At 31.7% G+C, this 27,320-nt stretch overlaps 3 protein-coding genes across 4 annotated transcripts; 1 reads left to right on the plus strand and 2 right to left on the minus strand.

Moving 5' to 3' along the window:
* Positions 1-390: 390 nt before the first annotated feature.
* On the minus strand, positions 391-4,256 carry LOC130991855 (uncharacterized). 2 transcript variants are annotated; one of them, XM_057916269.1, is made up of 4 exons: positions 3,713-4,256; positions 1,784-2,278; positions 944-1,084; positions 391-684 (listed from the first exon to the last, which is right to left on the minus strand). In XM_057916269.1, exons 1-4 carry the CDS (start codon positions 4,181-4,183, stop codon positions 601-603), a joined length of 1,191 nt encoding a protein of 396 aa, XP_057772252.1. In that variant the 5' UTR covers positions 4,184-4,256; the 3' UTR covers positions 391-600. The 2 variants fall into 2 exon arrangements, with proteins under 2 accessions (XP_057772252.1, XP_057772254.1); XM_057916271.1 differs by lacking the exon at positions 391-684 and having other exon boundaries at positions 950-1,193.
* Positions 4,257-5,548: 1,292 nt separating this feature from the next.
* Positions 5,549-11,681, plus strand: LOC130991828 (3-isopropylmalate dehydratase large subunit, chloroplastic-like). The gene is made up of 15 exons (XM_057916236.1): positions 5,549-5,836; positions 5,957-6,097; positions 6,178-6,348; positions 7,780-7,932; positions 8,024-8,092; positions 8,207-8,323; positions 8,627-8,701; positions 8,783-8,860; positions 8,971-9,066; positions 9,273-9,322; positions 9,574-9,628; positions 9,877-10,008; positions 10,317-10,364; positions 10,443-10,601; positions 11,231-11,681. The coding sequence occupies exons 1-15, from the start codon at positions 5,789-5,791 to the stop codon at positions 11,369-11,371; spliced, it is 1,533 nt and encodes a 510-aa protein (XP_057772219.1). The 5' UTR covers positions 5,549-5,788; the 3' UTR covers positions 11,372-11,681.
* A 1,138-nt stretch (positions 11,682-12,819) lies between these two features.
* Positions 12,820-16,592, minus strand: LOC130991885 (auxin-responsive protein IAA13-like). The gene is made up of 5 exons (XM_057916330.1): positions 16,075-16,592; positions 14,315-14,628; positions 13,976-14,093; positions 13,478-13,539; positions 12,820-13,189 (listed from the first exon to the last, which is right to left on the minus strand). Exons 1-5 carry the CDS (start codon positions 16,338-16,340, stop codon positions 13,140-13,142), a joined length of 810 nt encoding a protein of 269 aa, XP_057772313.1. The 5' UTR covers positions 16,341-16,592; the 3' UTR covers positions 12,820-13,139.
* Between the last annotated feature and the right edge of the window lie 10,728 nt (positions 16,593-27,320).

Raw genomic sequence — 27,320 nt, forward strand, 5'->3', positions numbered from 1 at the left:
TCGTCCTATGTAGTATGAAAAGTTATAATCATTCTAAGTTTCTAACCTATATAGTTTTTTCTTTTTTCAAATCTATCCTACTATTCAAGTTAGGGCCAATTATTACCATTTCTATGTGCTTTGGTTTGTAAAATCAACAATTCACGATAGATTCAAAATTTGGTTTCTTCAATCCCAGTTCTTAATTAGTGCCTCCTTAAAAAATAAACAAAATCGTAAGAAAAACTCGAATTGCTCGGATGCAGATTTATATGAGTGTTGTATAATAGATCTTGACTCGCTAGAAAGTGTGGCACAAGACTCCCTTTTATGAGAAGTATTATGTGGGGACATTGTCAATTAATTATCTTCTTAAAAAATTGGTTGTGCCCATCGCATAGGACTTGTTACTTAGCACCCACACAATCGCCAAATTTCTCATATATTTTCAAAAAAAAGAAAAAAAAAAGTCCAATCAAAATTCTCCGACTGTACAATATTGTACTAGTTCCACATCAATAAGAAAAGCGAAAGTCTCTCCAAAAAAAAAAAAAAAAAGCCAAGAAGGAAATGCACATTTTTTTCCCCTTTTCCCTCTGTATTTATTTGCCTCTCACATTGTCACAAAATAGTGCAGAGGGTGCTGGAAACGCTCCCAATGCTGAGTGCTAATTCAAATGCATTAAGTGCAACCCTCCATTTGCTCTGAGATACATCAATAAAGAGCTACGTATTAATCATAAGACTGATGCTATTGGCCACATGCAATATGGCTCATCATAATTCAAATTCAAATAAATAAATCAGTTTATTTAATATTTATGTAGTAGAATATCTAATTTACCTAAAAATATATAAACTTTTTTATGACTATTATGCCCTTGACTAATAGTCATATTCTCTGTTTAGAATTAATGGTTAAACAAGTATTATGATTCAAATTAAAAGAAGTATATGCACTTACCCAATTTGAATTTGATGATGCTGGAACAATTGCATTATGAGGATCATGTGCCATGTATGTATTGTACGTCGGGTACGAATTGTGGATATAGATTGTATCATGTTGTAATGGAACTATGGCATTTGTGGGTCTATTCCATGCCTGCACCCACAAACAAGACCCCAAAAAAAAGTGCACATAATTGACTAATTCGAATTGAACATTTTATGATCTTGTGTGATGTACTCAATTTCCCCCGGTTATTTCAAGCCTGTTATAATACGATGAATATAACATCAAATTCGAAACAAAAAAACCCAATTATATATGTTAATTATGCTGAAATTGCTAAAATAAATAAATAAATTAATAAATAAAATTATATCAACATTTTAAAATGATTAATTACATATAAAGTATTGAACTTTCAAAAAAAAATCTCATTTTACACATAAACTTTAAAATTTGTATTAAAATTACTCTTTTTGTTTTCGTTATCATTTTACTATCTCGCCGGATTCCGTGATATGGCATAACTATAACAATGTGAAAATATAGAAACAACGTCGGGTTGTTTAGTTGGATGAAATTTATTGGATTCTTCTTGTTGGATCTTGGAATTTATTCGATTCCTTCGATTCTTCTTGTTGAGATTTATGTTGCTTTTGAAATTGGCACTAAGTAAGATTTGGACATGTAGGATTTCAATACTAGTCAAACAATTTTAATTTAATTAGATTTTAAAGTTGGTATGAAAAATAAGAATTAATTGTTTGAAAGTTCAGTAATTTAATTATATGCAATTAATCATTTAAAAGCTATGTCTAAATTGCAAAATGGACCAAAATAGTAATTTATTACCTCATTAACATTTACCCCCGACGCCTGTGCAAGAGCAGAATCTCTCATAGCTTGCAACAATGTATGGTTGTCCAAAAACTGAGCCCGACCGCCGTGATTATGATCGCACCTCGCCGCACGGTAGCAATCACGGCACAGATCGAACGATGTTTTGGGATTCTTGAAGCACTCGACGCACGAGAAGAATATTCCCGGGATGAATTTTCCACAGCAGTCGCAGAAGGGGCGGCCGCTCTTGATGATGTAGTAGAGCGTCATGACCTCGGAGAAGTCGAGGGTGCCGTTGCCGTCGAGGTCGAGCTCGTCGAAGAAATTAGTGTTTTGCATGTAGGAGTAGCCTTCCTGCCTCATGAAGGCTAGGAACTCCGAGAGATCGACTCGGCCGTCTCCATCCGAGTCCATCGATTGGTAGAACTCGTAGGCTAGTGCTTGCACTTGTGGAGATCCGGCTCGGTAATGGGCTCTTGCGATTTCGCGTAATTCTTCCATTTCTTTCTGTTTGATCGTTTGAAACAATATGATTAAGAAAGAGGGATTAATTAGGAAAGCACGTTAAGGATTATATGATTCGTGTTACGTTTTTGTGTTTCATCAAATTAAGAATTAGTTTTAGAGTTCAAGCCCCGTAACTCCCACTCTCCCACTTAAAAAGAAAAAGGAATTATTTATGGTTGGACATTTGAGATACAATGCACTGTGCTTGGTGTCTCATTTTGTGTCTCATTTTTAATTTTTTTATATATTTTAAAAATATGTTTTTTCTTTAATTTTAATTTTGTAGGCTTTAATTTAATATTGTGATTATTAATTATGGTTCAATCCATCCAATTAGAATATATAAGTATTTTTTATCATTTAATTTTACTTTTAATTCATTATTATGGTTGATGAATTCAATGTTACGGGTGTAATTTTTTTTTAATTTCAATTTTGTAATAAAAATTTAAATATAAATCATAATATTATAATAAATTTTAATTTTATAAAAAATACTCCCTCCGTCCCGCGAATCTTGAGTCAATTCTTTTCGGCACGGAAATTAAGAAAATAATATTTAGTGTGTTGAGTGTGGTAGGTGAAAAAGTGAAAAGGTGAATGAAGGAAAAATTTTTTGACAAAAAAGGAAATGACCCAAGATTCGTGGGACGGAGATAGTATTATTAAAATAATAAATATAATGGTGGGATATGATGACCCACACATAATTGTGGATCGGAGTACTGGATGTCATCCTATATATTGATTTATCTTATAATTTACTTTTAGTTTAGTATGTTTATTAGCCCAATATGAACAAAAATTGGATTACATAAATCAGTAATTAATAGCGAACAATGACAATATACCTTCATTATATTCTCAAATCAGAAAAAAGAAAAAGACAATACCTTCATTATATATCATGATGAATAATACGTATTATAAATTCATAGAACTAAAACAAACAATGGAACTTTAAATCATTACAAATTCTTTAAACTTTATTCTATAATCAACAAGTTCAATCAGCTAATTAAACTTTAAGTAACTATAAATTCTTTTAAATTATATATATCAAATGATGAATCCTTCAAAGCAAGAGACGACGGAACTATCTATAGTCATTTCTTGTTTCCAATCTCATGTTAACGTTTCATCCGTTGATTAGTTGGACATATACGAAAAATGATGTCTGATCAAGTCGGAATATTCCTAAATTTTTAGGGAAAGAGAATTATAATTAATATAATATTACATGCATGATTCATATAGCAATAAAAGAAGATCTAACATGATACGAGATTGGATATGTCGCACAATATTTACATGAGCACTACTGATTATGTTAGCATTAATTTTTTTCTTTTTTACATCTTATTTTTCTATATCTCCAAACTAGCTAATTTTCTGCGTTCGCGTATCAATCCAACATATATACATAAAGCTTACCTTATTTTGAGATTTTTCAGCCGCAGCGGTGCGGCTCCTGAACACCATGAGCAGAGAGTGATGATCCATCATGTACTGAGCGGAGTGCTCATGTTCAAAAGCGGCGTGGCGGTAGCAAGAACAGCACAAGTCATAGGTGTCGGCGCCTCTTCCCATGCAAAGCAAGCAGGAAAAGTAGGGGCCCACCAGCAGATCCCAGCAGCCGCCGCATCTGGCTATGTCCACTTTCTTCTCCATGTAGTGAAGGCACAGAAACTCGTCGAAATCCAGGCAGCCGTCGCCGTTGCCGTCGAGCTTCTCGAACACGGCCTCCGCGCGCAGCCACGAGCTCACCGATTTCTTGAACTCCGCCAGGCTTATCCTCCCGTCGCCGTCCACGTCGAGTTTCGCGAAGGATTGCGTGATCGAATCCCTCTCGGCCTCGCTTGCTCTCTCGTAGTAGGATCTCGCGATCTCTCTCATCCCCTCCATCTCCCTAATCCAAAATTCCTCTCTCTCTAGATGAGTGTGTGATGATTGATGAAGAGCATCTATATTATTCTTGTACTCGGCCACTTGCTTGAAAAAAAAAATGCAAATTAAGATCATTTGAGTTAGTTAAAAATTTGATTCAACGCGGCTAGTCATTAATTATTGCACTGTGTGGTAGCTCTTATCACGACTTTTGTCAAGTGTTATATAATGTACAAAAGATTAAAACAAGACTTGAGATGTTTGTATTGGTCAAGTGTAGGTGAATTGATGAACATAACAAGAGTAGAAACAAAACAAAAAAAACAATGTTGTCACTGTTAACTACGTTTATTACAAAGATGATTTTTATTTTTTGTATATATTTAGAGACTGAGAATGACGTAGGAGTGTTTTATTTTTAGTTTACGAGCTTGTGCAATTTAGTTAGTCTATATATGAAAGAATTTTTTATGTATTTTTTTTTTCACATTAGGTGAGCGTGATTTTTTTATGCATTTGCAGTCGGACTTTGATATATAAATAAAAATCTACGGTTTTATTTTCCCTTTTTCTACGTTCTTCTCTATTTTATGAATCTCGATAAACAAACTAAACGTTTCCCTGCATTATTTAGTTAATTAAAGGAACAAGGTTTTTTTCAAGATTGTCACACTTACTGACACTAGATGACTCGAAGGCCTAACCAATTGAGCTACAATTCATCGTCATAAAATTAGTTGTGTGATAATTTTAGTCATTTGTCTATAATTAATTATTTTACTATCTTTGTCGTAAGACACAAAATTAGGTTAGATACTTTTCAGGTAAATAATTATTAAATTCCCAACGGCATTAATTTAATGATTATCTCAAAAGGAACTCAAGTATTTATAATTCGCAAAGTAACTTAATACCTGATAATCTTGTTTTCAATTTCAATTTTATTTGTGAAGATTACATAAAGAAATAGGCAATTATCATCATAATCAAAGAAATAAGTATACTGTCTCTTTATAAGTACTTTTTTTCAAAACCTGATTATAAGTTCTTTAATAAAACTGCATTTTTGTTTGTAGTTTCTACTAATTACATACAAAGTCTTCCGTGTAAAGAATAAACAATGACTAATTGACGAAAGCTAATTGGTAAATAAGATTAACAATTCCTGTCAACCACAGCTCCAATAAAAAAAATTAATGTCAACTACAATAAAAAAATAATTAATTATTATATCGTTGAAATAGTCTTGCTAACTAGCTACGTGCTTTAGTGTTTGATTGATTGATCGAACTTAGAAAAAACAAACTCGCCCTTTCAATTTTAATTTTAATTTCCAATAATAACCAATATAAAATGTCACCTGTGGCGGTGAAAATGAGAAGCGAAAATGAAATTGAACAATTCAAGTGAATTAGTAATTTATTTTGTGGAGCTGCACGTTTCCACTGTTCGAGCTGATTAACCATTTCTACTTCTATCAATTACTACCATTTTTAATTGTTGCGCAGCACAAGCAGCCGCCGCCACAGAAAAAACTGAAAAAAGAAAAGAAAAGAAAAAACTCGTAAATTAATAGGAAGAGATACACAAACTGTGTAATTCCTCTTGCTCAGACAACATCAGATGGCTTCATCTGCTGTAGCTCCGACCTCCTCATTCCTCGTGGACAAGGTTCGTGTGCTTGAAAAAGTAGCTGCGTTTAATCTATTTTCTTCCAATTTTATGGGGGACATTTAATTAATCAATAAAATTTCTGCAATTTCCCTCATTTTTGTGCTTCTGTATTTGCAGAAAGATGTGGGCTTTTCAGCTGTATGCACCCAACCTTCATTTCCATGTTCCGCGCAGCTCTCCAAGAGAAGGGTTTCGAGAAAAATAGTTTCTGTAATGGCGCCCCAGCAATCCGAGCGCAAACCGTCGACGACGGGGGCGGTAATTAATTAATCAATTAATTAATATTTTTATGATGTATTTGAGATTATATGAAGATTGAGGATTTTTTTGGTTTGTAGGTTAAGACTGGGATGACCATGACTGAGAAGATATTGGCGAGAGCTTCGGAGAAATCCCAATTGGTTCCCGGTGAGAATGCGTGGGTCAATGTGGATATTTTGATGACACATGATGTTTGTGGCCCTGGTTCCATTGGGATTTTCAAGAAGGAATTCGGCCAAAATGCAAAGGTATTTGATAAAGAACATTTTTTTCTTGGTCGGAATCATCTTATAAAAACACGTGTTGTTTCTGAGTTATAGATGTTAGTAATTATTGAATGAGTTAATCATAGTTTGTGTCCTTTCTCCAAAAAGTGTCCATAACTTGTATTTTCACTTCAAAAACGCTCAACTGTGAACAAGTTTGATTTATGTCCTGTCTCATAGAATTCGGTGACGGAATAATGAGTCACCCCACCCGAATCTGCATTATTCAATATAAAATTGAAGAAAAATTCGGCAAGGTGACTCATCATTCTGTCGCCGGATTCATAAAGGCGTGACATAAATTAAACTTTTTTCCAATGTTGATTTTTGAAGTGGAAATGTAAGTTGAGGGACATTTCTTGGAAAATAAAAGTTAGGGGCACAAACTATGATTAACCCCTATGGGGCGTTTACTTTGAGGAGTAGTCTTGATACATAAAAATAGTAACGCTAATCCTTTGTTTACTTTAACCCCTATGGGGCCCTTGATAATTTCTATCATTTGAGCTAGTTTTTGCTTGATTCATATCCCATTAAAAGTGTGGGATTGAAAAAATTCTAGTATTGAGGATAAAAATACTCAATCATGTATCTTATCAATCATGTAAAGTATACACTCCCTTATAGAGTTATTGGAACATCTTCAGATCATGTATTAGATTTGATACTTGACCTTGTTTTCTTTGCAATGTTATCTAGTTGGATTGAACCTTTCTTGGCATATGTATTTGAATTTTCTAGGTTACCCAATTGTGGTCTTATTTTGTGATTGTGATATGACTAGAATGGAATTGGAAAGAAAAAAAAGAATTTTCAGCTTGATAATAAAGCTTGAATGAAGTAATATTTTGATTATGACGTGCACGTCACTCCAGAGACTGATGCTCTAGTATAGAGTGAAGCAACTGTGCACCAGATCTAATAACAAGATATAATTTAGAAGTTCAAACCGAACTGCCGAAGGCATATATATTATTTGAAGTTCAGATCATCTCTCACTGGAATCTGTATGTGGATCTTAATTCACAAAAACTCTTAACATTTTCTCTTGGAACTCTAGAAAGGTGAATTCTTGGTAGTACTTCATGCCTTAATTTGTTGTATTCCGTTTTGCCACTTGAGGTCAGGGTCATTGGTTTGCCAAAGTAATTAGTGGTAAAAAGTGAGGTTCTTATAGAATGTGACGAGTGTCTTCTGTCTTGGTGATATTCCACGACTCCTACAATTATTTTCAGATGATTTTGTCTGATGTCATTGTGTATGCCGTTCTCAAGATAAGAGGAAAAATTTGGCTATATTAACGGAATGAGTAGTTTATTTTTGTCATCTGCTGTTCACACCTTTCTCAATCGTTGTTGTACATTTTTGGTGTGCCCATCTCACTTTATTTGTTGCTTGCTATTTGTGTGGTAGGTCTGGGACCGTGAAAAAGTTGTTATCATTCCTGATCATTACATCTTCACAACTGATGAACGAGCAAATCGCAATGTAGACATCTTGAGGGATTTCTGTAATGAACAAAACATTAAGTACTTCTACGATATTAAAGATCTTGGAAATTTCAAGGTATGGCTACTAGTTGCCGGAACTTACTATCTTGTCAAATGTTTTTTGTTGAAAGGAATTGAGTTTGAACTTTAACCGACTGACGTTTCAGGCTAATCCTGATTACAAAGGTGTGTGCCATGTTGCGCTTGCCCAAGAAGGCCATTGCCGACCTGGAGAGGTATGTTTCTTGTAATCTTTACAGTTTTAAATTATATATGATGTGGTCGCTCAAATAGGACTTTTTTTGCTCTTGTTCGTATATTTTTCACTATATTTTCACTATTGCTCCTAGGTCCTGCTGGGTACCGACTCTCACACATGTACTGCTGGAGCATTTGGTCAGTTTGCTACTGGAATTGGAAACACTGATGCCGGTTTCGTATTGGGTACTGGAAAGCTTTTGCTTAAGGTATATCTGATGTTACATGTTCTTCTCTTGTTTTATTTTGTTTTCTTGTCTCCGAGTGTCTCACCCCAGCGTGTCATTTCTTCACGAATTCTAGTTTTTAATTTCTAGTATTTCCTAATTTATCACCAACAGCTTTATTTGGATTGGGAAAACTCAAATTTGACTCTCTAAAGTGGTAATTCACCATTCAGTTTTTTTTTCCCCATTAATGGACATGATTGTTCATGAAATTCACTCTACATGTCTTAGATACTTCTTGTTGCACTAATCAAGTGGTGAATATTTCTTGTAAATGTATTGCAGGTGCCTCCAACATTGAGATTTGTAATGGATGGTGAAATGCCCGACTATCTGCTCGCAAAAGATTTAATTTTGCAAGTAAGTATGCCCGAGCTTAAAATCATTCAGTAACTGAATATCAAAGACAACTTATTGATTCATACGTTGCATATTCTGTAGATTATTGGTGAAATTTCAGTTGCTGGCGCGACATACAAAGCAATGGAATTTGTTGGTTCAACTGTTGAGAGTTTGACGGTAAGCAAATCTCACCTTTCAGTAAATGTATATAGGGTTCTTGAAGATAATATTGTGAAGTCACTTATAATTCGTTCTTGGTGCAACTTTAAATTTACGTTTTGGTGAAGATGGAAGAGAGAATGACACTGTGCAACATGGTAGTCGAAGCTGGGGGAAAGAATGGTGTCGTCCCTGCTGATAGTACCACATATAAGTACCTTGAGGTTAGTTTTAGAAGAGATAAATTCTGTGATCGTAGTGTGTGTCTATACAAAAACACACAGCTAACCAATCCTCGTGAAAGTTTGAATAATAAATATCATCCCGGTTCAAGTTTTCCTCGAATTGAAACCTTCAATTGACTAGAACATCTATATTATAGTCTTGTTTTCCTCTTTTTGATAGTGATAATATTTTTTTGGCTGATCAGGACAAGACATCTTTGCCATTTGAACCAGTGTTTAGCGATGGAGGAGCAAGGTAGCCTTCTGAAATCGATATTGTTCTGGGATTCTCTTTGACATATTAATCAATTTATTTCCCATCTTTTTTGTAATATATGAAACCTCTCTTATGAAGTCATTTTGGAATTCTCTTTGACATATTGATCGAGATATCTCGAGTCAGTTGTAATATACCAAAACCTAATATGATCTCTTCGGCATCATGTCATTTCTTTCTGGTAAACTTGGGGTGCTTACAGAGCAATTTTTTTTTCCCTTTTAAATCAGGTTTCTTCAAGAGTACCGATTTGACATTTCAAAGCTCGAGCCTTTGGTGGCTAAGGTGAGTAATATAAATCCCATTGTTTGTCTTCAAATCCTCTTAGGAAATTATCATTAGAGACTAAAATGTTTCTCAGAGTCTCGCTTTCTCCTTTGTCAATCGAAGATGATTGTGCGAAACTGCAACTCTTTTACTCCTGGAGTGTGATTTTTTGCATTTTTGTGAAAAATAAGGGGATACAATCCTTTCTTTTCCCCCTTAAATATTTGACATCTTCTATAAACTGACTAAAACTTTTTGGATATCAGCCTCATTCTCCCGACAATCGTGCTTTAGCCCGAGAGTGCAAAGATGTGAAAATAGACAGGGTATATATTGGATCTTGTACTGGTGGGAAAACAGAAGATTTCATGGCTGCTGCTAAAGTATTTCTTGCTTCGGTAAGACGTATGGCTGAATATTGTTTTTGTACCGTGCATTTTGGTGGTCTTGAAATATGAAAAAAAATATGTTAATGTATCTTCCATGGAATAATCTGATTACCTCGCTGTTGCCTAAAACCTTTCTAATTCATGTATGCTAGTACCAAAGATGATCTATTTATGCACTTAAATTCATGTGAGATAAAGTATCATATCAGTCGATTATCAGCTTAAGGAAGCATATTTACTCTCTCACGCGATTAGTAGAAAATTGTAGTTGTGATGCAAAAACTTTCTTGAACTGACACATATTTGCTGGTTCACAGGGTAAAAAGGTCAAAGTCCCGACCTTCCTAGTTCCAGCTACGCAGAAGGTATGTTTTCTAAACAGGTCGAAGGTGAAAACGTCAAACGTTCAATAGTTCGTGACTAAATTATACATTTTCTCGCAGGTCTGGATGGATGTATATAGCCTTCCGGTCCCAGGATCCGGTGGGAAAACTTGCTCACAGATATTTGAGGAAGCTGGATGCGATACACCCGCAAGCCCTAGTTGCGGTGCTTGTTTGGGAGGACCAAGAGACACGTATGCACGCATGAATGAACCTCAGGTATGTACCGTTGTTTTTATAACGATATATACTAGCTTGGCCCGAAGAATAATTTGTTTGGTGTCGAAGGAAGAAGGCGATTGAAAGTGCTTTTGCAAGTCTGATTACTAGATACTTTTTAACTTACATTTTTCTTTCAATAAGTAAAAAATTTAGGGTTAATCATTGCGTTCCCAACTTTTAGCATTTTCAAAAAAATATCCCCAACTAACGTTTTCACTTCAGAAATCCTCAACTTTGGACAAAGTTTGATTTATGTCCTGCCTTACAAAATCCGGCGACATAATAATGAGTCGCCCAGCCAGGATATGCATTGTTCAACATAAAAATAAAATTACAAAAAAACCCAAATCCTTGAGAATCCACGTAAGAATCTGATGAGGTGTCTCATCATTCCGCCGTATTTTGTAAGGCAAGATTTAAATCAAACCTTTTCCAAAGTTGAAGGTTTTCGAAGTGAAAACGTAAGTTGGGGACCTTTTTGGGAAACTGCTGAAAGTTGGGGATACAATAAATAAGCATATATGTAATGACACCCCCAATATATCATCATTTTTCAGTTGCAGCGTGTAAGAGAACTTATAGCTTGCAATATAACTACTAAATAGCGCGACATTGGTGAAATGCAGGTGTGTGTTTCGACCACAAACAGGAATTTCCCTGGCCGTATGGGCCATAAAGAAGGGCAGATCTATCTAGCTTCTCCGTACACAGCTGCTGCATCTGCGTTGACTGGTTTCGTCACAGACCCACGGGAATTTCTACAGTAAGATTTTCGCAAACGAGCTCTACCTTTCTGAATGCTGCTTCTGAGATGATCCACCTCAAGCTCTACTTTTCTAAATGCTGCCATTGCCGATTCACATGTTGTGATGTGTTAGAACTTGTAATGTCGATGTAACGAGAGAAACGAACTTTTTAGAGCCTTCTACGTCCGTAATTGTAATAAACAGATCTCAAAGAAGTTAGTCTTGATGTAGCTGCTGTTGTTTAGCAATTGCTAGATTGAGTGTAAGAAACAGTGGTGCCTTAAGATTATTGTCTGTGTGCTGGAATTTATTTTTGAATTTGTTTGGATGATTTCTTGAGGTTGAGGAATTTGAAGTCCATGCATGAATTGTCGTTTTGAACTTTCTAAATGATTTGATTTAGTGGTTGTACTATTCATTTACCAGCAGGTTTTAAATTTATTGCCAATAAGAAACAGTGGTTGTGAGGCTTCGTTTGTGGAGAGAGGTGAGAGTTGAATTTGTATAGAGGCGGTCTCTAGCAAGAGATGGGGCGGGGCGCGGGTTGAAGCGAGGTTGGGCGCAAATCAAGGGTCGTGGGTTGATTGAAAAATATGAATAATTCAAAGTAATTATTATTGTAATGAAAATTAATAATCAACATGAAGAAACGTGAACTTCCAATGGGTTTTGAACTTGGATCTACTAGGAAGGTGTAAAATGTATGTTATCATTGACCATAGTGTACTTATCGTATTCATTACGTAAATTTGATTTATGAAGTAAAATGCGCGGGTTGGCTCGAGGCGCTGGGTCGACCCGTCTCACACGTGAGACCGAGTGTACATGAGTTTTTGTGAATTGTATAATATTTTTATTTGATTTTACATGTATTATTTTTCGGGTTATCTCATTTGTTCCTTTTTATAATCATTTTATATTATATTAATATGCATTTACATATTTTTACATTATTATCTTATCCCCTTAAATAATTATGTCGAAAAGAAATAGTTGAAATGAAGTGAGACCGATGAAGTATAATTGTAGAGAGTGTGTATATAAATGTTAGGTCAAAACATTTTTGTTAAAAATGTCCATATATAAATTTGCCATTAAACCATAATAGTACTCCTTTCGTTTAACTTTATCTTACCTTTTTTTAATACTACTAAGAGGGTAAGATTTTAATGTAAATATAAATGAGCCTATATTTAATGTAGCATGTAATTACTAAAAAAAAAAAAAACAAATCGAATCAAACATTTCAAAAAGAACAAGCCAAGTCAAATAGGACAGAAAGAGTATCATATATCGTGTGTAATTTCTAACGTTCATTTTGATCTCAGTGAATCACTGGCGATTTAAGTTTGTTACAAAAAAAGTAAAGGTTCATCTTTAAAAACTCTACACAACAATTCAAGAAAGAAAAATCCAGCGAAAATACTCTCCTTCCAAATCAACTAAAAGAATTGCATAAAAAAATCAAATTCAAGAAGAAAACCAAGTAAGACTCTTAGGCATTCTCATATATACATAAATTATGAGAATATAATGTATCCAGTAAAAGGTGTGTGACAAGTGACAGCAAGACCTTCACAAATTCTACAAGATATATAAAAGTACGTAAAAGGAAAAAACGTGAGGGTAGGTGCGGACTATAAATGCAGCCCCTCAAATCAAAAGAAAATCAAGTAAAATTATAGGAAAATAAAATAAATAAATGAAAAAAAGACTCGAACATGATCTGTAGCTCCTTTTTTACTCCATTTCAAGCAGTTACAACTTTGAGAGATGAAGCAGCAGTGTTCTATATTAGTTTGCTCTTTTGCTTCTCATTCCTTTCTTGGCACTTTGGAGCTGTAGACATATCATCACATATTTCATAATTTAGAAATCAAGATATATGAATGAAAACATAATAATTTCAAGGCCTAATTGCATCAAATCAACAACATTAATTAATTTAATCACTCATCAATTTCATTGCAATTACAACTTTTTATTTTTCTTAATTACACATCCTCAATTGAGGATGCGTAATTACGAAAACTAAGTGGTGTAATTGCAACATTTTAAAAGTGTGAATATTGAAAATATGTAAACATTGTGTTATTTACGACGATCAAAAAGCATGTACGTACGTACCGAGTCCGTTGGCTTCAGACGTTCGCATGATTCGGAGTCGTTTAACAGTGTTGAGAAACATCCTGCTCGATGAAGAAAGAGTAATATGTTAGCCTCATCTTCACTTCTCAAGTTAAACTCGAGTTACTTGATGCACACCTATGCCTTTTAGAAATGAAAGTAGCCATTTCATATTGTAAAGATGAAAAATAGCCACAGAGATAAAGAAAAGATAAAAATGACCATTTTAGCTTAAAGTACTAATTCACGATTAGGAAGCTCTGTGGCTGTTGCTTGTGAAATATTGTAGATAAAATAGGGCCAGTTCACGACCAAAGAAACCTCATGGCTGTGATAAAAATAGGGGTAAACTTTTATCTTAGTGGCTATTAATCTTTATCTTTACAATAGCAAAATTATTAATTCACTCTATATTTAATCCTTTAAATACTTAATCTGTGTATCGTAAATCTAATCTATCACCTAAAGTAAACGTCAAGTTGAAGAATCTAGACATACCCCCACGGAACGTCGCCCACGAGCATCCAATCGCCTTCTTTATCCTCGTACGTTAGCACGAACTCGGATGATCCATCCAAGAGCTTCAGAGGCTGCACAGCTTGTTCTTTTCCTCCACCTGATTGATTCATGTGCAGAGGCCTCAGATAAACATGATCACATTAATGAACTTACTCTTAACAATAAAATTAGTAAAGGGTGTTTACTTTGGATGATATATATAGTTTAGATACATAAAATGGTTTACTTTGATGGACTGAACAATTTATATAACCCTTGCTTATTTAATCATGTAATATTGATCCTTCAAATACTCGATCATATGAAGAGAAAACCTACGGGTCGATAGAGACGGATTGAAGAACATCTCCTCCAAGGCCTTGGCCAGAGTTTGGTAGCTCTTGTGAGCATTCAAATCAACCTTCCTCCCAATTGGCAAGCCATCCATGTTCACCTTCACGAATCCAAGATGGCCTCTCTCTTTGATGACGGAGGCGTCGTGTTTGTCGCCTCCGTGGTTGATCTTCTTCTTCGAGCTCTCGTCGCTCTCGCCTCCGGCAGCTCCCTTCTCCTCATCAGCATTTGAAGCCTTAGCATGGTTGAACAAGCTGTTCATCCTGTAAGACCTTATGGGAGGCCATCCAACAACCTGGCTGCTTCAACACAAAATTGAATCTCTATTAGTTGTGTAATGAGTGATTAGCATTAATTAATTGAAGATTAATCATCAATAATATAATCACTTGAGATTCAATGTACCAAACTTAGCGCCCCCACTTTTTTTCATCTTTTTTCTTCGATTTCAATTTTGTCTGTTTTAGTTATTTTTTTATCATTTAATTTCACTTTTATTAGGTAATAATTCATTATTAGGGTTGATAAAGTCAAAGCACATAATTTTCTTTTTTTAAAAATAAATTAAATATAATTTATAATATTATTCTAAATTTTAGTTTTATAAAATATATTATTAAAGTAATGGATATAATTGTGGAACAAAATGGTACATAAAAAGTTATAGAATACTGGATCTCATCCCCAATATAACCATACTTAAAATTAGAATTATTTGTAACATATATAATTCAAGTAAAGGGTTAAAAGGATATTTAAAGAAGTGCTCCACAATAACTTTTTTTTTTGGCACAATGGTTTGGGTGAAATGATGCAAAAAGCAAATTAAAGAAGACATAATAATTTCAAAAGGGAAAAAGAAAAGAGAAAGTGAATCTAAACATAATGCCAAATTATTATGAGATGGATTAAGACAACTAAGAGCTAACATGGGCTTTTAGAACCAAAGGAAAAAAGAAAGTGGATGGTGTTTTGTGTTTTGTGTTGTCGTTCGTTGGAAACATTAATGATATCACTCTAATTTATATGTTTTGTATATTATTTTCATTTTCAATTTTCGGTTACCAGCCAAAAGAAATTAAACCATGGCCACTAATCTATCACGCGTGCACTAAGATTTACATAATATTTTGCAAATATTATATAAGAGAATAAAAATTAGTCAAGTCCATTGTGATGAGTATTGATGCAGTAAAACATATATTCAAATTCACATGTGAACTGGATATATACCATTTTACGGTAAAATGGTTAAATTAGTAATTTAAAATAAAAGAAAATTATAAAGAGGTTGCTAGCTTGTGTACCGGGTCCAAAAGAAACATTAAACATTAATTTTATATTTGTATTGCAAAGAAGAATAACTTTCCCAAAATCAACTATATATAAAGAACTAATTTTTTTTTATCAGAAAAACGAAAGTAGAATAAAATAGAACCGAAGGTACCAGAGGTACCACAAACCACAAACGAAAGTAGAATAAAATATAAAGAACTAATTAATTGCCAATCTCACTAAGGTCGGATACTTATTTAAATAAATTATATATAATTCTCCCATATTTCCCTCACACTTTTTGAAATTCAATAATCCGTATGTTGATCTAAATCTAATTAATGCCTAAATCTAAAGATATTATGTTTGAATTCACCCTTATACGATTTCTAAAATGATTTGTCAATCACAAAAAAAAAAAAAAAAATGGCATGCAAGTTTCTCTCTCTCTCTCTCCTGACTCTAGTTACCTGACAGCAGCAGAAGCAGATCCTTCATCAACAGCACCTGATCTTTCTCTCTTAGTGCCGCCAGCAGCTGCTCTACCACATGCAAATCCATTTGGAAAATCCTTTGCCGTCAATATCCGACCATACTCACCCCATGCACAGCTCCTCCCCTTCTCCGCCGCTCCACCGCCACCATTTCCAAGGCTCAACCCTAAGCCCAGCTCAAGCTCAGCTTCCTTCGCCCCACCGCCACCACCACCGCCAAGTAAGCCGAGAGATGGTTCCATGACATAAACAAAATCAACAACAAAATATGGAGAGAGAGAGAGAGAGACAGAGAGATAGAGAGAGAATAAGAAAGCAGTAGTAGAATTCGGTTCTTGAGAGTGGAAAGAGAGAGGGAGAGAGAGAGAGAAGGGTTGGGAGAGATAATGTAATGGAGATGGTGGAGATAGTCATGATAGTGGGACCCATTATGTCTGCTGCTAATGCGCCCAGCAATTTCTCTCAAGCTCTTCTTTTTGTTCTGCGCTTTTTTGATCCCACGATTTCTCGCTCTAGCTAGGGTTTGGGATATGGTGCGCAATCGGTAGAATAAAGATTTATTTTAATTTGTTTTGGATGATAAAAAGTGTTAATTTATCAGTACCTGTTGCTAGTGTTGTATTGATAATATTATCTCTTCTAAGAAATTATAGATGAAACCATCGTCCAATACGGGAGCTTTTAGTTAATTATTAATAACTTGCTAAATATAGCTCAACTTATTATATATTTGTTAATTAAATTATTTATATAATGCTTATTGTAATAGTATGATCGATACAGTAATATCATTAGTACTGTGTTTCAAAAACAAGAATGTAACAAAAAATAGTTCTTACTTCGGAGTTCGGACTAATTATAACGTTATTAATTAATTGAAAGTATTATTTTAATAATTAAACCGTTATCCCTTTGCTTTATTTTAGACATCGACAAACTTTTTATTATTGTGGAACTCTACAAAATATCAACATATATTATTGGCTTATTGCTATGGATTGATATACACAAATTAATAATACTCCATAACTTAAGTTCTTCATAAAATAAAACCCAATAGTGAAATATATATGACATTCACCACAGTTAAAAAGAAGAAGATGATGAGGAGGAGGAATATAATCTTAAACAATTAGTAATTAATTCCTTGAGATAAAAGTGGCATTAATTAACTATTTAAACCACGTTTAATTAGTATAACTTTCCCGACAAGAACGTCTTTAGTTTTTCATGCTTGAAAATGTTGTACTCAACTTTTTGTTCATGCACTCATGACAGGGACAAGAATGAATCTTTCTCGAGGCCTACAAATATATGCACACATTATATAAGTGTGTATTTTAGTGGGGGAAATTATTATTATTATTATTATTATTTTCCATACATGAATCAAATTGTTGGAAACACAGACGACAGTCAAGACCCCTCCACTGACTACTTTTTGAATTCAGAATTCTTTGTATTACAACTCAGAAAAGTAATAACTATGATGATAAAGGAAGGTATTTCATCATGTATGCCCCCTCCAGACAAATATATTTCAATTATTTTTGGTGAGATAAAAACATATATATGTATGCAAATTGAGCCGTTTTCATCGAAATATAATTGATTTGTTTGGAAATAATTAATACACACCACAAATTAAAAAATTCAAAGTTAGTTTCAAAATGTTGTGATTACAACATCACATTCTATTTTTTTTGCAATTAATATAGCAATATTTTTCTATTTTTTAATTACCAATAAAACTACATCGTTTTAGCCGTAGTTATCGGACAAGCTAAGTTTTGATGAAAGTTAGGAATGTTTTAATTGTAACTACAATGTTTATTTATTTGAAAATTTTAATTATTAGTCTGAACGTTATGTTTTTTCCCTTGATTAATCCAAAGAAATTAATTATAATGTCTTAATTTGTACTCCCTCCGTCCACCAAAAATATGCCACAATTTTCTTTTTCGTCCGTCCACAAAAAATATGCCACATCCATTTTTAGTAGTAGGGTCCACATCATTCCACTCACATTTAAAGTGAGACCCTTACTCCACTACCAACTTCACTCACATTTTATTAAAACCCGTGCCGAAAGTAAAGTGACATATTTTTGGTGGACGGAGGGAGTATAATATAGTAGTACATTTTATTTTATTTTAAATGAAAGAGGGGTGGTGAAAATTGAACCCATATTATCTGTTGATATCTGAATTTCAATATTCAACACCTTAATCATTAATTCAATGAAATTTACCTACAACTTGCATACAATTAACTATTGCTAATTTTAAAGGGGGAGCCCTCTCACTAGTCACTAATTTGTTTTAGCTAAGAATCATGTGATAAGCTTGATATGGAAAGTAGTCTTAGGTAACATTTTTGTTTGAATTATATACATATGAATAGTATAGAAAAGTAAAATTAATCAACACAACATACCTTTACTTTGAGGCACTTCTTACCACTGTTAGAGAGCGCATGGTATAGAAAGTAAATTTAATCATTACTATGATTATTTCCATTAAATTACTATTAACAATCAACTAATAGGGTCAAATTAAATATTGCTATAATTTGAATATTTCACTCAATAACAAGATATAATTAATTAAGATTATGGTGTCTAAACTTTAGCTAAAAATGTTGAAATGGCTTAGTAGGTTAATTAAAGTAAGAGGAATTTTGAGTCTTTTTACAAACATGTATTGTAAAATGTAAATTTTGTGCTGCTCTATGCTTTATTATTTTGTAACTCTGTCTACTACACACAAGACAGTGAGTATAGACAGAAACCATGTTTTGGAAAGTAGGGACCTATAACATATGCCCACCAACACCAAAAGAGAAATTATAATAAATAAAGAAAAGAAAATGCCAAGATATATCTAGTATTAATCAACTTGATCGACTTATTAAGCATTAATTAGTTTGTAACTAAAGAAATATGGTATGGCTTTGTTTGGATATTTATTTTCGCGAAATAAATTCAAACGAATAGAATACTAGTATATATATATATATATATATATATATATATATATATATATATGTCAACTCATAATTTCAACTATATATATATATAAGCATAATCATGTATGAGATCAATATATTTTCTCTTGTGTAAAAAAAGGTACAGTAAAGAAATGCTCATTTCAATTTCCGTTATTAATTATATATCATTTGAAGCTTTATTCTAATAATATAATGTCAGATATTGTTTAATTGGTGTTCAAGATTTAATAAATAAACGGATCTCATGGTGTTAGATATATATAAAAAACATCGATTATTATTTAAACGCATTCAACTTTAGTCAATATGCGTTTCATTTTCATCTTAATTACTAGCTATAATCATTATTGAATATGATAATAGTACCCCTAGGGTTTCTTCAACTTAAAACATTATGGGAGAGGAATATTCCGATGAGTATCGAGGAGAGTTTCTGCTGTTCGTGCGTGGCAAATCCGGAGACAGCAAATCACTTGTTTCTCCTTTGCCCCAAAGCGGGGATGGTTTGGGATGAGATCCAGATTTGGATCGGGATTAGTACGGTCCGGCCTCAAGGTATTATCCATCATTTCCTTTCTTTTTCCAATTTGGGCGGCGGGAAGAAGAGATGTTTGTTCCTTAAAGCATTGTGGATTTGCACTATTTGGCTTCTCTGGAAAGGAAGGAACGAAGGTCGGTTTGAAGGCAAGGTTTGGGAGATTCATCCTTTGGTTCAAGAGATTAAAACTCGACTTTGGAGTTGGAATAAAGCATTTAAAATTATTGAGCTTGATGTGAGCCTCAATGTGTGGTGCTCGTGTGTTTTGTCTATGATGTAGCTTGTCATCTGTGACCTATGATCTTTGGTACCTCTGGTACCCATTTAATATATTCACTTTTTCTGATCAAAAAAAAAAAAAAACATTATGGGAGATTTTCCACTACATTATCCCTAAATTGTTTTTTTTTTTTTTGAAAGAGAGCCAAATTAAGTTTTTTTTTAGAATTAAAAAATGTACTATATATTATATAATCAAATAAGCAACTCGCACATAGATGGAACCTCTACACTACACAAAGGTAAGAAACACTATCCACACAAAAGTGAAAAAACTACTCGCACGCAGACATAATTAAATCCAAGACCTCTCACAAATAAGGGACTTTAAGTGCCTTAATTTGACCACTTGAATTAGGTCTCATTGACAGAGCAAAATTAAGTTAAAATCATCGGTCACACCGCCTAAAAAAAATCAATCAGTCAAACTTGTATTTTTTTTTTAATATTCTCTCCTTATTTATTTATTTATGTATGTATTTTATTATTGTTCCATATCTTATGAAAATAAAATCGCAACACTTCATCCTGGAACATATAATTAGCAAATAAAAAAGAGGAGTATTAGTGTTCTTTATTGAATCCAAGAATAAATTCTTCATTACGCGATCTCAACTCTCAAGTATTTTCTAATTTGGGCCCATATGAAATAACTCGTGTAAAATTACTTTATATCAGTAAATAAAATTACAAATAGCTTAAAAGAATGAGGGAACAAAGCCTTAATCTTAGATTCTTATCAACATTTAACTTTTTCTCTTTTATCGTGGAGAATAAAGTAACTTTAGTAACCTACACTTTAAAGTAAATACACTAAATTTAAGAAATTATATACACTCGAGGAAAAGCAAACTTTTCTTTTGACGCGGTCGCTCTTTTTTCTCTTTTTCTTAATCTTTTTTTGTGTTGGCAGATTAAATCTTTTATTTTTAACAATGGTTAACGTTGGATGTTTCATTTTTTAAAATAATTTATCTTTTTATTCTTAATAACAGATTAACGACAAATTATTAATTTTTTAAAAAGTATTTTTTTTACAACAGATTAACGACGAATGGTTATATTTTTTTGAAAAAATTAGTTATTTTTAGATTATTATTTTTATTTAATTATTTTAAACAATGAATTTAAAATGAAACTTTTCGTTGCTAATCCATCGTTAGGAACGACGTCTCTATTTTCCGTCACTAATACATTATTTATCCCGCGTTTTCTTATTGTGAATGTTAATTCCTCATTTTATTTGAATATAAAACCATACTTAAAACTACTAGTATGCTCTAATTGCATTTAATCAGTGAACCGAAATATGTAGCTTAATTTGATTTATCGAGCGAACATTAAATAGTACTCCCTCCGTCCACCAATCAACTACCCATTTGATAGTCGGCACGGAAACTAAGAAAGCTGAAAAAGGTGGTGTAAAAGTGATGTAAAAGACTAAAAGGGTAGTGTTAATATATTTTGATTACTTTTACTAATCTTTCATTAGAACATTATTTTAATGCCTTGACTTATTAAAGTGTTCTTTTTTTTATAAACTATTTTTTTCTTTCTTTTTTTACTCTTTAATTAAATAAACTGAAAATTCAGCAAATAAATAAATTGGAAATTAATAAACTGAAATATCGAAAATAAATAAATTAAAAACTGGAAAATATTTTTTTTAGAAAATAAATAAACTTAAAGTTCGAAAATAAATAAATAAACTGAAAATTCAGAAAATAAATAAACCGGAAATAAATAAAAAAATAAACAAATAAACTGAAAATTCGAAAATAAATAAATAAATTAAAATCTGAAAAATTATTTTTTTTAGAAAATAAATAAACTGTATTTAAATAAATAAATAAACTGAAAATTCGAAAATAAATAAATAAATAAATTAAAATCTGAAAAATTATTTTTTTTAGAAAATAAATAAGCTTAAAGTTCGAAAATAAATAAATAAACTGAAAAATCGAAAACAAATAAATTAAAATCTGAAAAATTATTATTTTTAGAAAATAAATAAACTTAAAGTTCGAAAATAGATAAATAAACTCAAAATTCCGAAAATAAATAAACCGGAAATTAATAAATAAACTGAAAATTCGAAAATAAATAAATAAATAAACTAAAAATTCAGAAAATAAATGAAATGGAATTAAATAAATAAATAAATTGAAAATTTGAAAATACATAAATAAACTGAAAATTCAGAAAATAAATAAATAAACTTAAAATTCGAAAATAAATAAATTGGAAATAAATAAATAAATAAACTGAAAATTTGAAAATAAATAAACTGGAATTAAATAAATAAATAAACTGAAAATTCGAAAATAAATAAATAAATTAATTAAAATCTGAAAAATTATTTTTTTTCGAAACTAAATAAACTTAAAGTTTGAAAATAAATAAATAAACTGAAAATTCGAAAATAAATAAATAAATAAACTGAAAATTCAGAAAATAAATAAAATGGAATTAAATAAATAAATAAACTAAAAATTCGAAAATATATAAACTGGAAATAAATAAACTAAAAATTTGAAAATAAATAAAAAATAAATAAACTGGAAATAAATAAATGAATAAATAAACTGGAATTAAAATTTTCAGAAGATAAATAAATAAATAAACTGAAAACTGAAAAATAAATAAATAAACTGAATATTTTAAAATAAATAAACTGAAAATTCAGAAAATAAATAAACTGGAAATAAATAAATGAATAAATAAACTGGAATTAAAATTTTCAGAAAATAAATAAATAAATAAACTGAAAACTGAAAAATAAATAAACTGAAAATAAATAAATAAATCAACTGAAAATTCGAAAATAAATAAACTGGAATTTAAATTTTCAGAAAATAAATAAATAAATCAACTGAAAACTGGAAAATAAATTTTTTAGAAAATAAATAAACTGAAAATTCGAAAATAAATAAATAAATATACTGAAAATTACGAAAATAAATAAATTGGAAATAAAATTTTCAGGACATAAATAAACTGGAAAGTTAAAATATCCTACTCCATTTAATTAACATCAAAATTGGATTAAGTAGACAAAAAATGGTAGAGTGTGGTGGGTCCAATTGGAAAAGTGTAGTAATTTAAAAAGTGAGGGAGGGTATATATGTCCAAAAAGCAGAGTAGGTAGTTTATTGGTTGACAAAATTTTAGAGGCAAATGGGTAGTTGATTGGTGGACGGAGGGAGTACTATAAAATTTATAAAAATTGAGCTGCATGTAATGCAGTGAACCATCAATCAAGGCTAATATTTTTCCACAAGTGAATAAAAAAAAATTACGTAAAGATTGGAACATAGTCATAATATTCATGAATGTCTCCTAAATAATTCGATGTAAAAACCGTTGTCAATTATTATGATTCGAACTCATAATTAATCTGTTTTAATCTCATAATTAAAATTTGCCAACATCATGAATTAGATCTACACAAAAAATTATTTTTAATATTCTCTCCGCCTCACGAAAACACGAATAATTTGTCATTTTGGAGCGTCTGGAAAAAACATTAATATTTTTATTTATACATGATCTCTTTAATTATTTTTTTATCTTTCCTTTTCATATTTATTCACAAAAAAATAATCATAGCCCACCAATATTTTTTTTCTCAATTAACTCACCACTAATACTTTATAAAATAAGATTTATTTTTCACTCATAATAATATTCAACTAATATTTTCTAAAAATTTGTATCACTTTTAATTATTCACGTCTCATAGAGGGGATCGAATAACTAACAAATTGGCACTCTACGAAAGAATAGCATATATACTTTCTATATTTACGGATCTAATTAAGTCAAGCCTTGAAGGATGCGTTTGAAATTGAATATCAAATACATCTGGTTTATTTTTGTGCATTCGTGCATAAGCTAGGCATAATTGTATTAATTTAATTGTTACTGTCTTTCGATGCTGACATCAGGCATAGTGCATACAAAAAAAATAATTAGATCCGTAACATTTAAATACTCCCTCCGTCCACGAAAAAACTTACTATGAGGGAGTGACATGCGTTTTAAGAAAAATATTATTGAGTGTATTAAAAGTGGAGAAAAAATTGTTGAGTGTATTAGGAGTGGTGAAAAAGTATTATAATTAATATTAATTGGGAGTTGTGAAAAGTGAAAGTAAGAGTTATTATAAGTGGTGTGGTATAGTCCAAAAATAGGTAAGAAGTTTTTTTGTGAACATCCCAAAAAGAAAAGATAGGGAGTTCTTTTTATAGAAAGAGGGAGTATATATAATTTTCCTCAAAAAAGAAAAAAATAATAATTAAATATATTTATTTAATTTGCAAATAAATAATTACTTTTATTAAGTGGATAGAAAAGCCGACTCGTGGGGCACCGAATCACGTGACAAGGACCCTCCAAATGCCACATCGGCCGACCATGTCCACGTAATCAACTTAGTACATGCAGCTTAGGAAATTGTACTTAGCAATATATACCTTTGTCTTTGAAGCTGAGGTAGATACGAAGATTTTTATCCACAAAGATTTCGATTCGATTAAGCCCTTTCAGTGTTCTATATGTGAACAATCGTTGAGAACTTGAGAGTTGAGATTGATGATTTCGAGTTTCGACCTCTCATTCTACTTCCCTTGTTAATTACAAGAATACTTAATAAAAAAGTATTTTTTTTCCTTCTAAAAAAAATTAAAAAATATTTAGTATAGTCTTTTTATCATTTTTTTTATTTTCCACAATAAATATGATCTTTTCATCTTAGGACACATATCCTTATACTTTATCTCATTCACACATAATATTTTTTAAAAAATAGTATCTCACAAATTATTTATTTATTACTCCCTCTGTCCACTAATTCAAGACCTAAGAGGCAAAATACGGGTTTTAAGAAAAAATATACTTTTATTAGTTGGGTGGAGAAAGGGACCCACAAAATGTATTGTTTATTGGTTGAGTGGAGAAAGAGACCCATAAAGTATATTGTTTATTAGTTGAGTGGAGAAAAAGTGTATTGTTTATTGGGACCCACCAATTAAAATATGAGTAAAAACTTATTAAAAATAGATAGGCCTTGAATTGGTGGATGGACCAAAAAGAAAAGTAGGCATTGAATTAGTGGACGGAGGGAGTACTTAGCAAATCAACTCATAGGAACTTTTCTCCACTTTATACAAATATCTCAATATTTTTTAAAATTTATTCTCTTTCATCCACACTACACTTATTATAGACAGAGGAGTATTATTTACCTACAGATAATCAATTATTACTATTTCAAAAATATGTTTAAACACTACTACTATGTGTTATTGTATCTACTTATTCATTATTTTACTATTTTTTATAAATATTAAATTTATTACAATATTACTCCCTCCGTTCCGGTTTTTGGTATTCAGTTGAGAACGGCACAGATTTTAATAAAGTGATTGATGTGTTGTGAGTGGAATAAGGATCCCACATTTTATGTGAGAGTTAAAATAATTAAAATGGAGTAAGGGCCCTACCTACTTTTACCAAAAATAGAAATGGATACTAAAATGTGGGACGACCAAAAAAGGAAAGTTGGATACTAAAAGCTAGGATGAAGGGAGTATAATTTATAATCGAAGAGCACGTTTGATTCGCGATATGAGATAAGGTGTGATATGTTTAACTATGATGTCTTTGATTATATATTATATTAATATCATATTTGGTAGAATGAAATTAAATATCTGTAACATATAAGATATTGTTTGGTATGATGTATTAAGATTATATAAAGTTAATAATAGTTATAATTAAGATTTATATTACGTATACCAGTGGAGGTAATATACAGAATCCCTTAAATTAATACTCTCTCCTTCCATGAAAGAATTTCATATCTTTCCTTTTTGGGACGTCCACAAAAAAACTTGCTACATATTTTTGGACTATACCTCACCATTTATGATTATTCTTACTTTCATTTTTTCACAACTCTCAATATTAATTATAACACATTTTCACCACTCCCAATAAACTCAACGACTTTTTTTCCACCCTCAATACACCTAACAATCTTTTTCTTGAAACGTGTGTCACTCCCTCCTAGGAAATTTTTTCGTAGACTGGGGGAGTATAATATTTTCAGGCATTTAATTTATAAAGGGTTGTGTGTTTCGCATTCCTTCTTACCAAACAAGATATTATAGTGTCATAAACATATTATACACCCTAATTATCTGTGCCAAGCGAGTCACATGTTCTCTTTAATTGATAAATTTATCATGGAAAAATGATGGATAATAAAAATTTATGCCTTTAAATACTTTCTTTCTTTTTATCATTTTTTACAATAAGAATTTCACTACATTTTGTTCCTTCTTTTCACTTCAATGAGGAATAATATTATCACAACAAATCATCACTCCGTTTTTACTGTGATTATATTATTTCTCCTTTAAGTGAAGAAAATGAATGATAAATGGTAAAATTTTCTTTTATAGAAAATGAGAAAAAAATTATTTATAAGCATAATTTTTTATTATATGATAAATTCATTAATAAAAAAGAAAACCTGAAAGCCATATGTACGTATATCGGACACAAACTCCTAACACTAACACGTGCAACCTTTAATATAAGTACCACTGGATAATAAATATGTTTGGGCCGGCCCAATTAATTTGATTTTATATATACTCTGATGATTTCGTGTAATTCTTGTCAATATCGTGCAACATTTATAATAGTATAATACTACTATTATTAAGTAGAGTCCAGTTCATTGAGATTAGTTTAACCAAAATATTAACTCAAACACCAGGAAGGCAACATTAATAAGAGCACCCGCATCGCGGGTGCTCGAGTGAGTACTCGAACTCACTCGAGGAGAGGAGTGGCTTCGAGGAGTGCAATGCGGGGGGGAGGTCCTCGAGGAGTACCCGAGTTATCGGGTATCCTCGAGTGATTTTCTTTTTTTTTTTTTTCTTTTTTTTTTTAATTTTCTTCTTCTCTTTAAAAATTTCTCTCTCCTCTTTAAAAACTAAAAAAATCAAGTAGGCTATCAAGGAACCCCAATGCAGCACTACCTACTCAATAACACAACCACTATCAAATAGGCTATCAAGTAGGCTATCAAGGAACCCCCAATGCGGATGCTCTAATAGAGTTAAGTATATTTTATGTTCTCAATTATCTGTATTTTTCATAAAAATATTTACTTATACAATATTCGAGAGAATTCTTAACTAAAACAACGTCATTTTACTCATTAAAGTGATAATAAAAATTCACTAAAAAGTCTCATCATTCAGTCGCCAAATTTTATATAGTGTGTCGTATTTTTAAAAAATACTAAAAGTTAAAGGTTTACAAATAGAATATTAAAATTAAAAATATTTTCTGAAAAATACTTAAAAATAAGAACAGA

This window comes from Salvia miltiorrhiza, chromosome 7 (assembly GCF_028751815.1).
Source record: "Salvia miltiorrhiza cultivar Shanhuang (shh) chromosome 7, IMPLAD_Smil_shh, whole genome shotgun sequence".
In the NCBI taxonomy this organism is placed as follows: domain Eukaryota; kingdom Viridiplantae; phylum Streptophyta; class Magnoliopsida; order Lamiales; family Lamiaceae; genus Salvia; species Salvia miltiorrhiza.

Coding starts and splice junctions, on each gene's coding strand:
- LOC130991828 (XM_057916236.1), top strand. CDS start 5,789: ATGGCTTCATCTGCTGTAGCTCCGACCTCCTCATTCCTCGTGGACAAG. Junction 9,067..9,272: donor CCACATATAAGTACCTTGAG/GTTAGTTTTAGA, acceptor TTGGCTGATCAG/GACAAGACATCTTTGCCATT. Junction 10,365..10,442: donor TAGTTCCAGCTACGCAGAAG/GTATGTTTTCTA, acceptor ATTTTCTCGCAG/GTCTGGATGGATGTATATAG.
- LOC130991855 (XM_057916269.1), bottom strand. CDS start 4,183: ATGGAGGGGATGAGAGAGATCGCGAGATCCTACTACGAGAGAGCAAGC. Junction 2,279..3,712: donor CTGAAAAATCTCAAAATAAG/GTAAGCTTTATG, acceptor ACGATCAAACAG/AAAGAAATGGAAGAATTACG. Junction 1,085..1,783: donor CGGGGGTAAATGTTAATGAG/GTAATAAATTAC, acceptor TTGTGGGTGCAG/GCATGGAATAGACCCACAAA.
- LOC130991885 (XM_057916330.1), bottom strand. CDS start 16,340: ATGGAACCATCTCTCGGCTTACTTGGCGGTGGTGGTGGCGGTGGGGCG. Junction 14,094..14,314: donor CAATCCGTCTCTATCGACCC/GTAGGTTTTCTC, acceptor TGAATCAATCAG/GTGGAGGAAAAGAACAAGCT. Junction 13,190..13,477: donor GTCTGAAGCCAACGGACTCG/GTACGTACGTAC, acceptor ATATGTCTACAG/CTCCAAAGTGCCAAGAAAGG.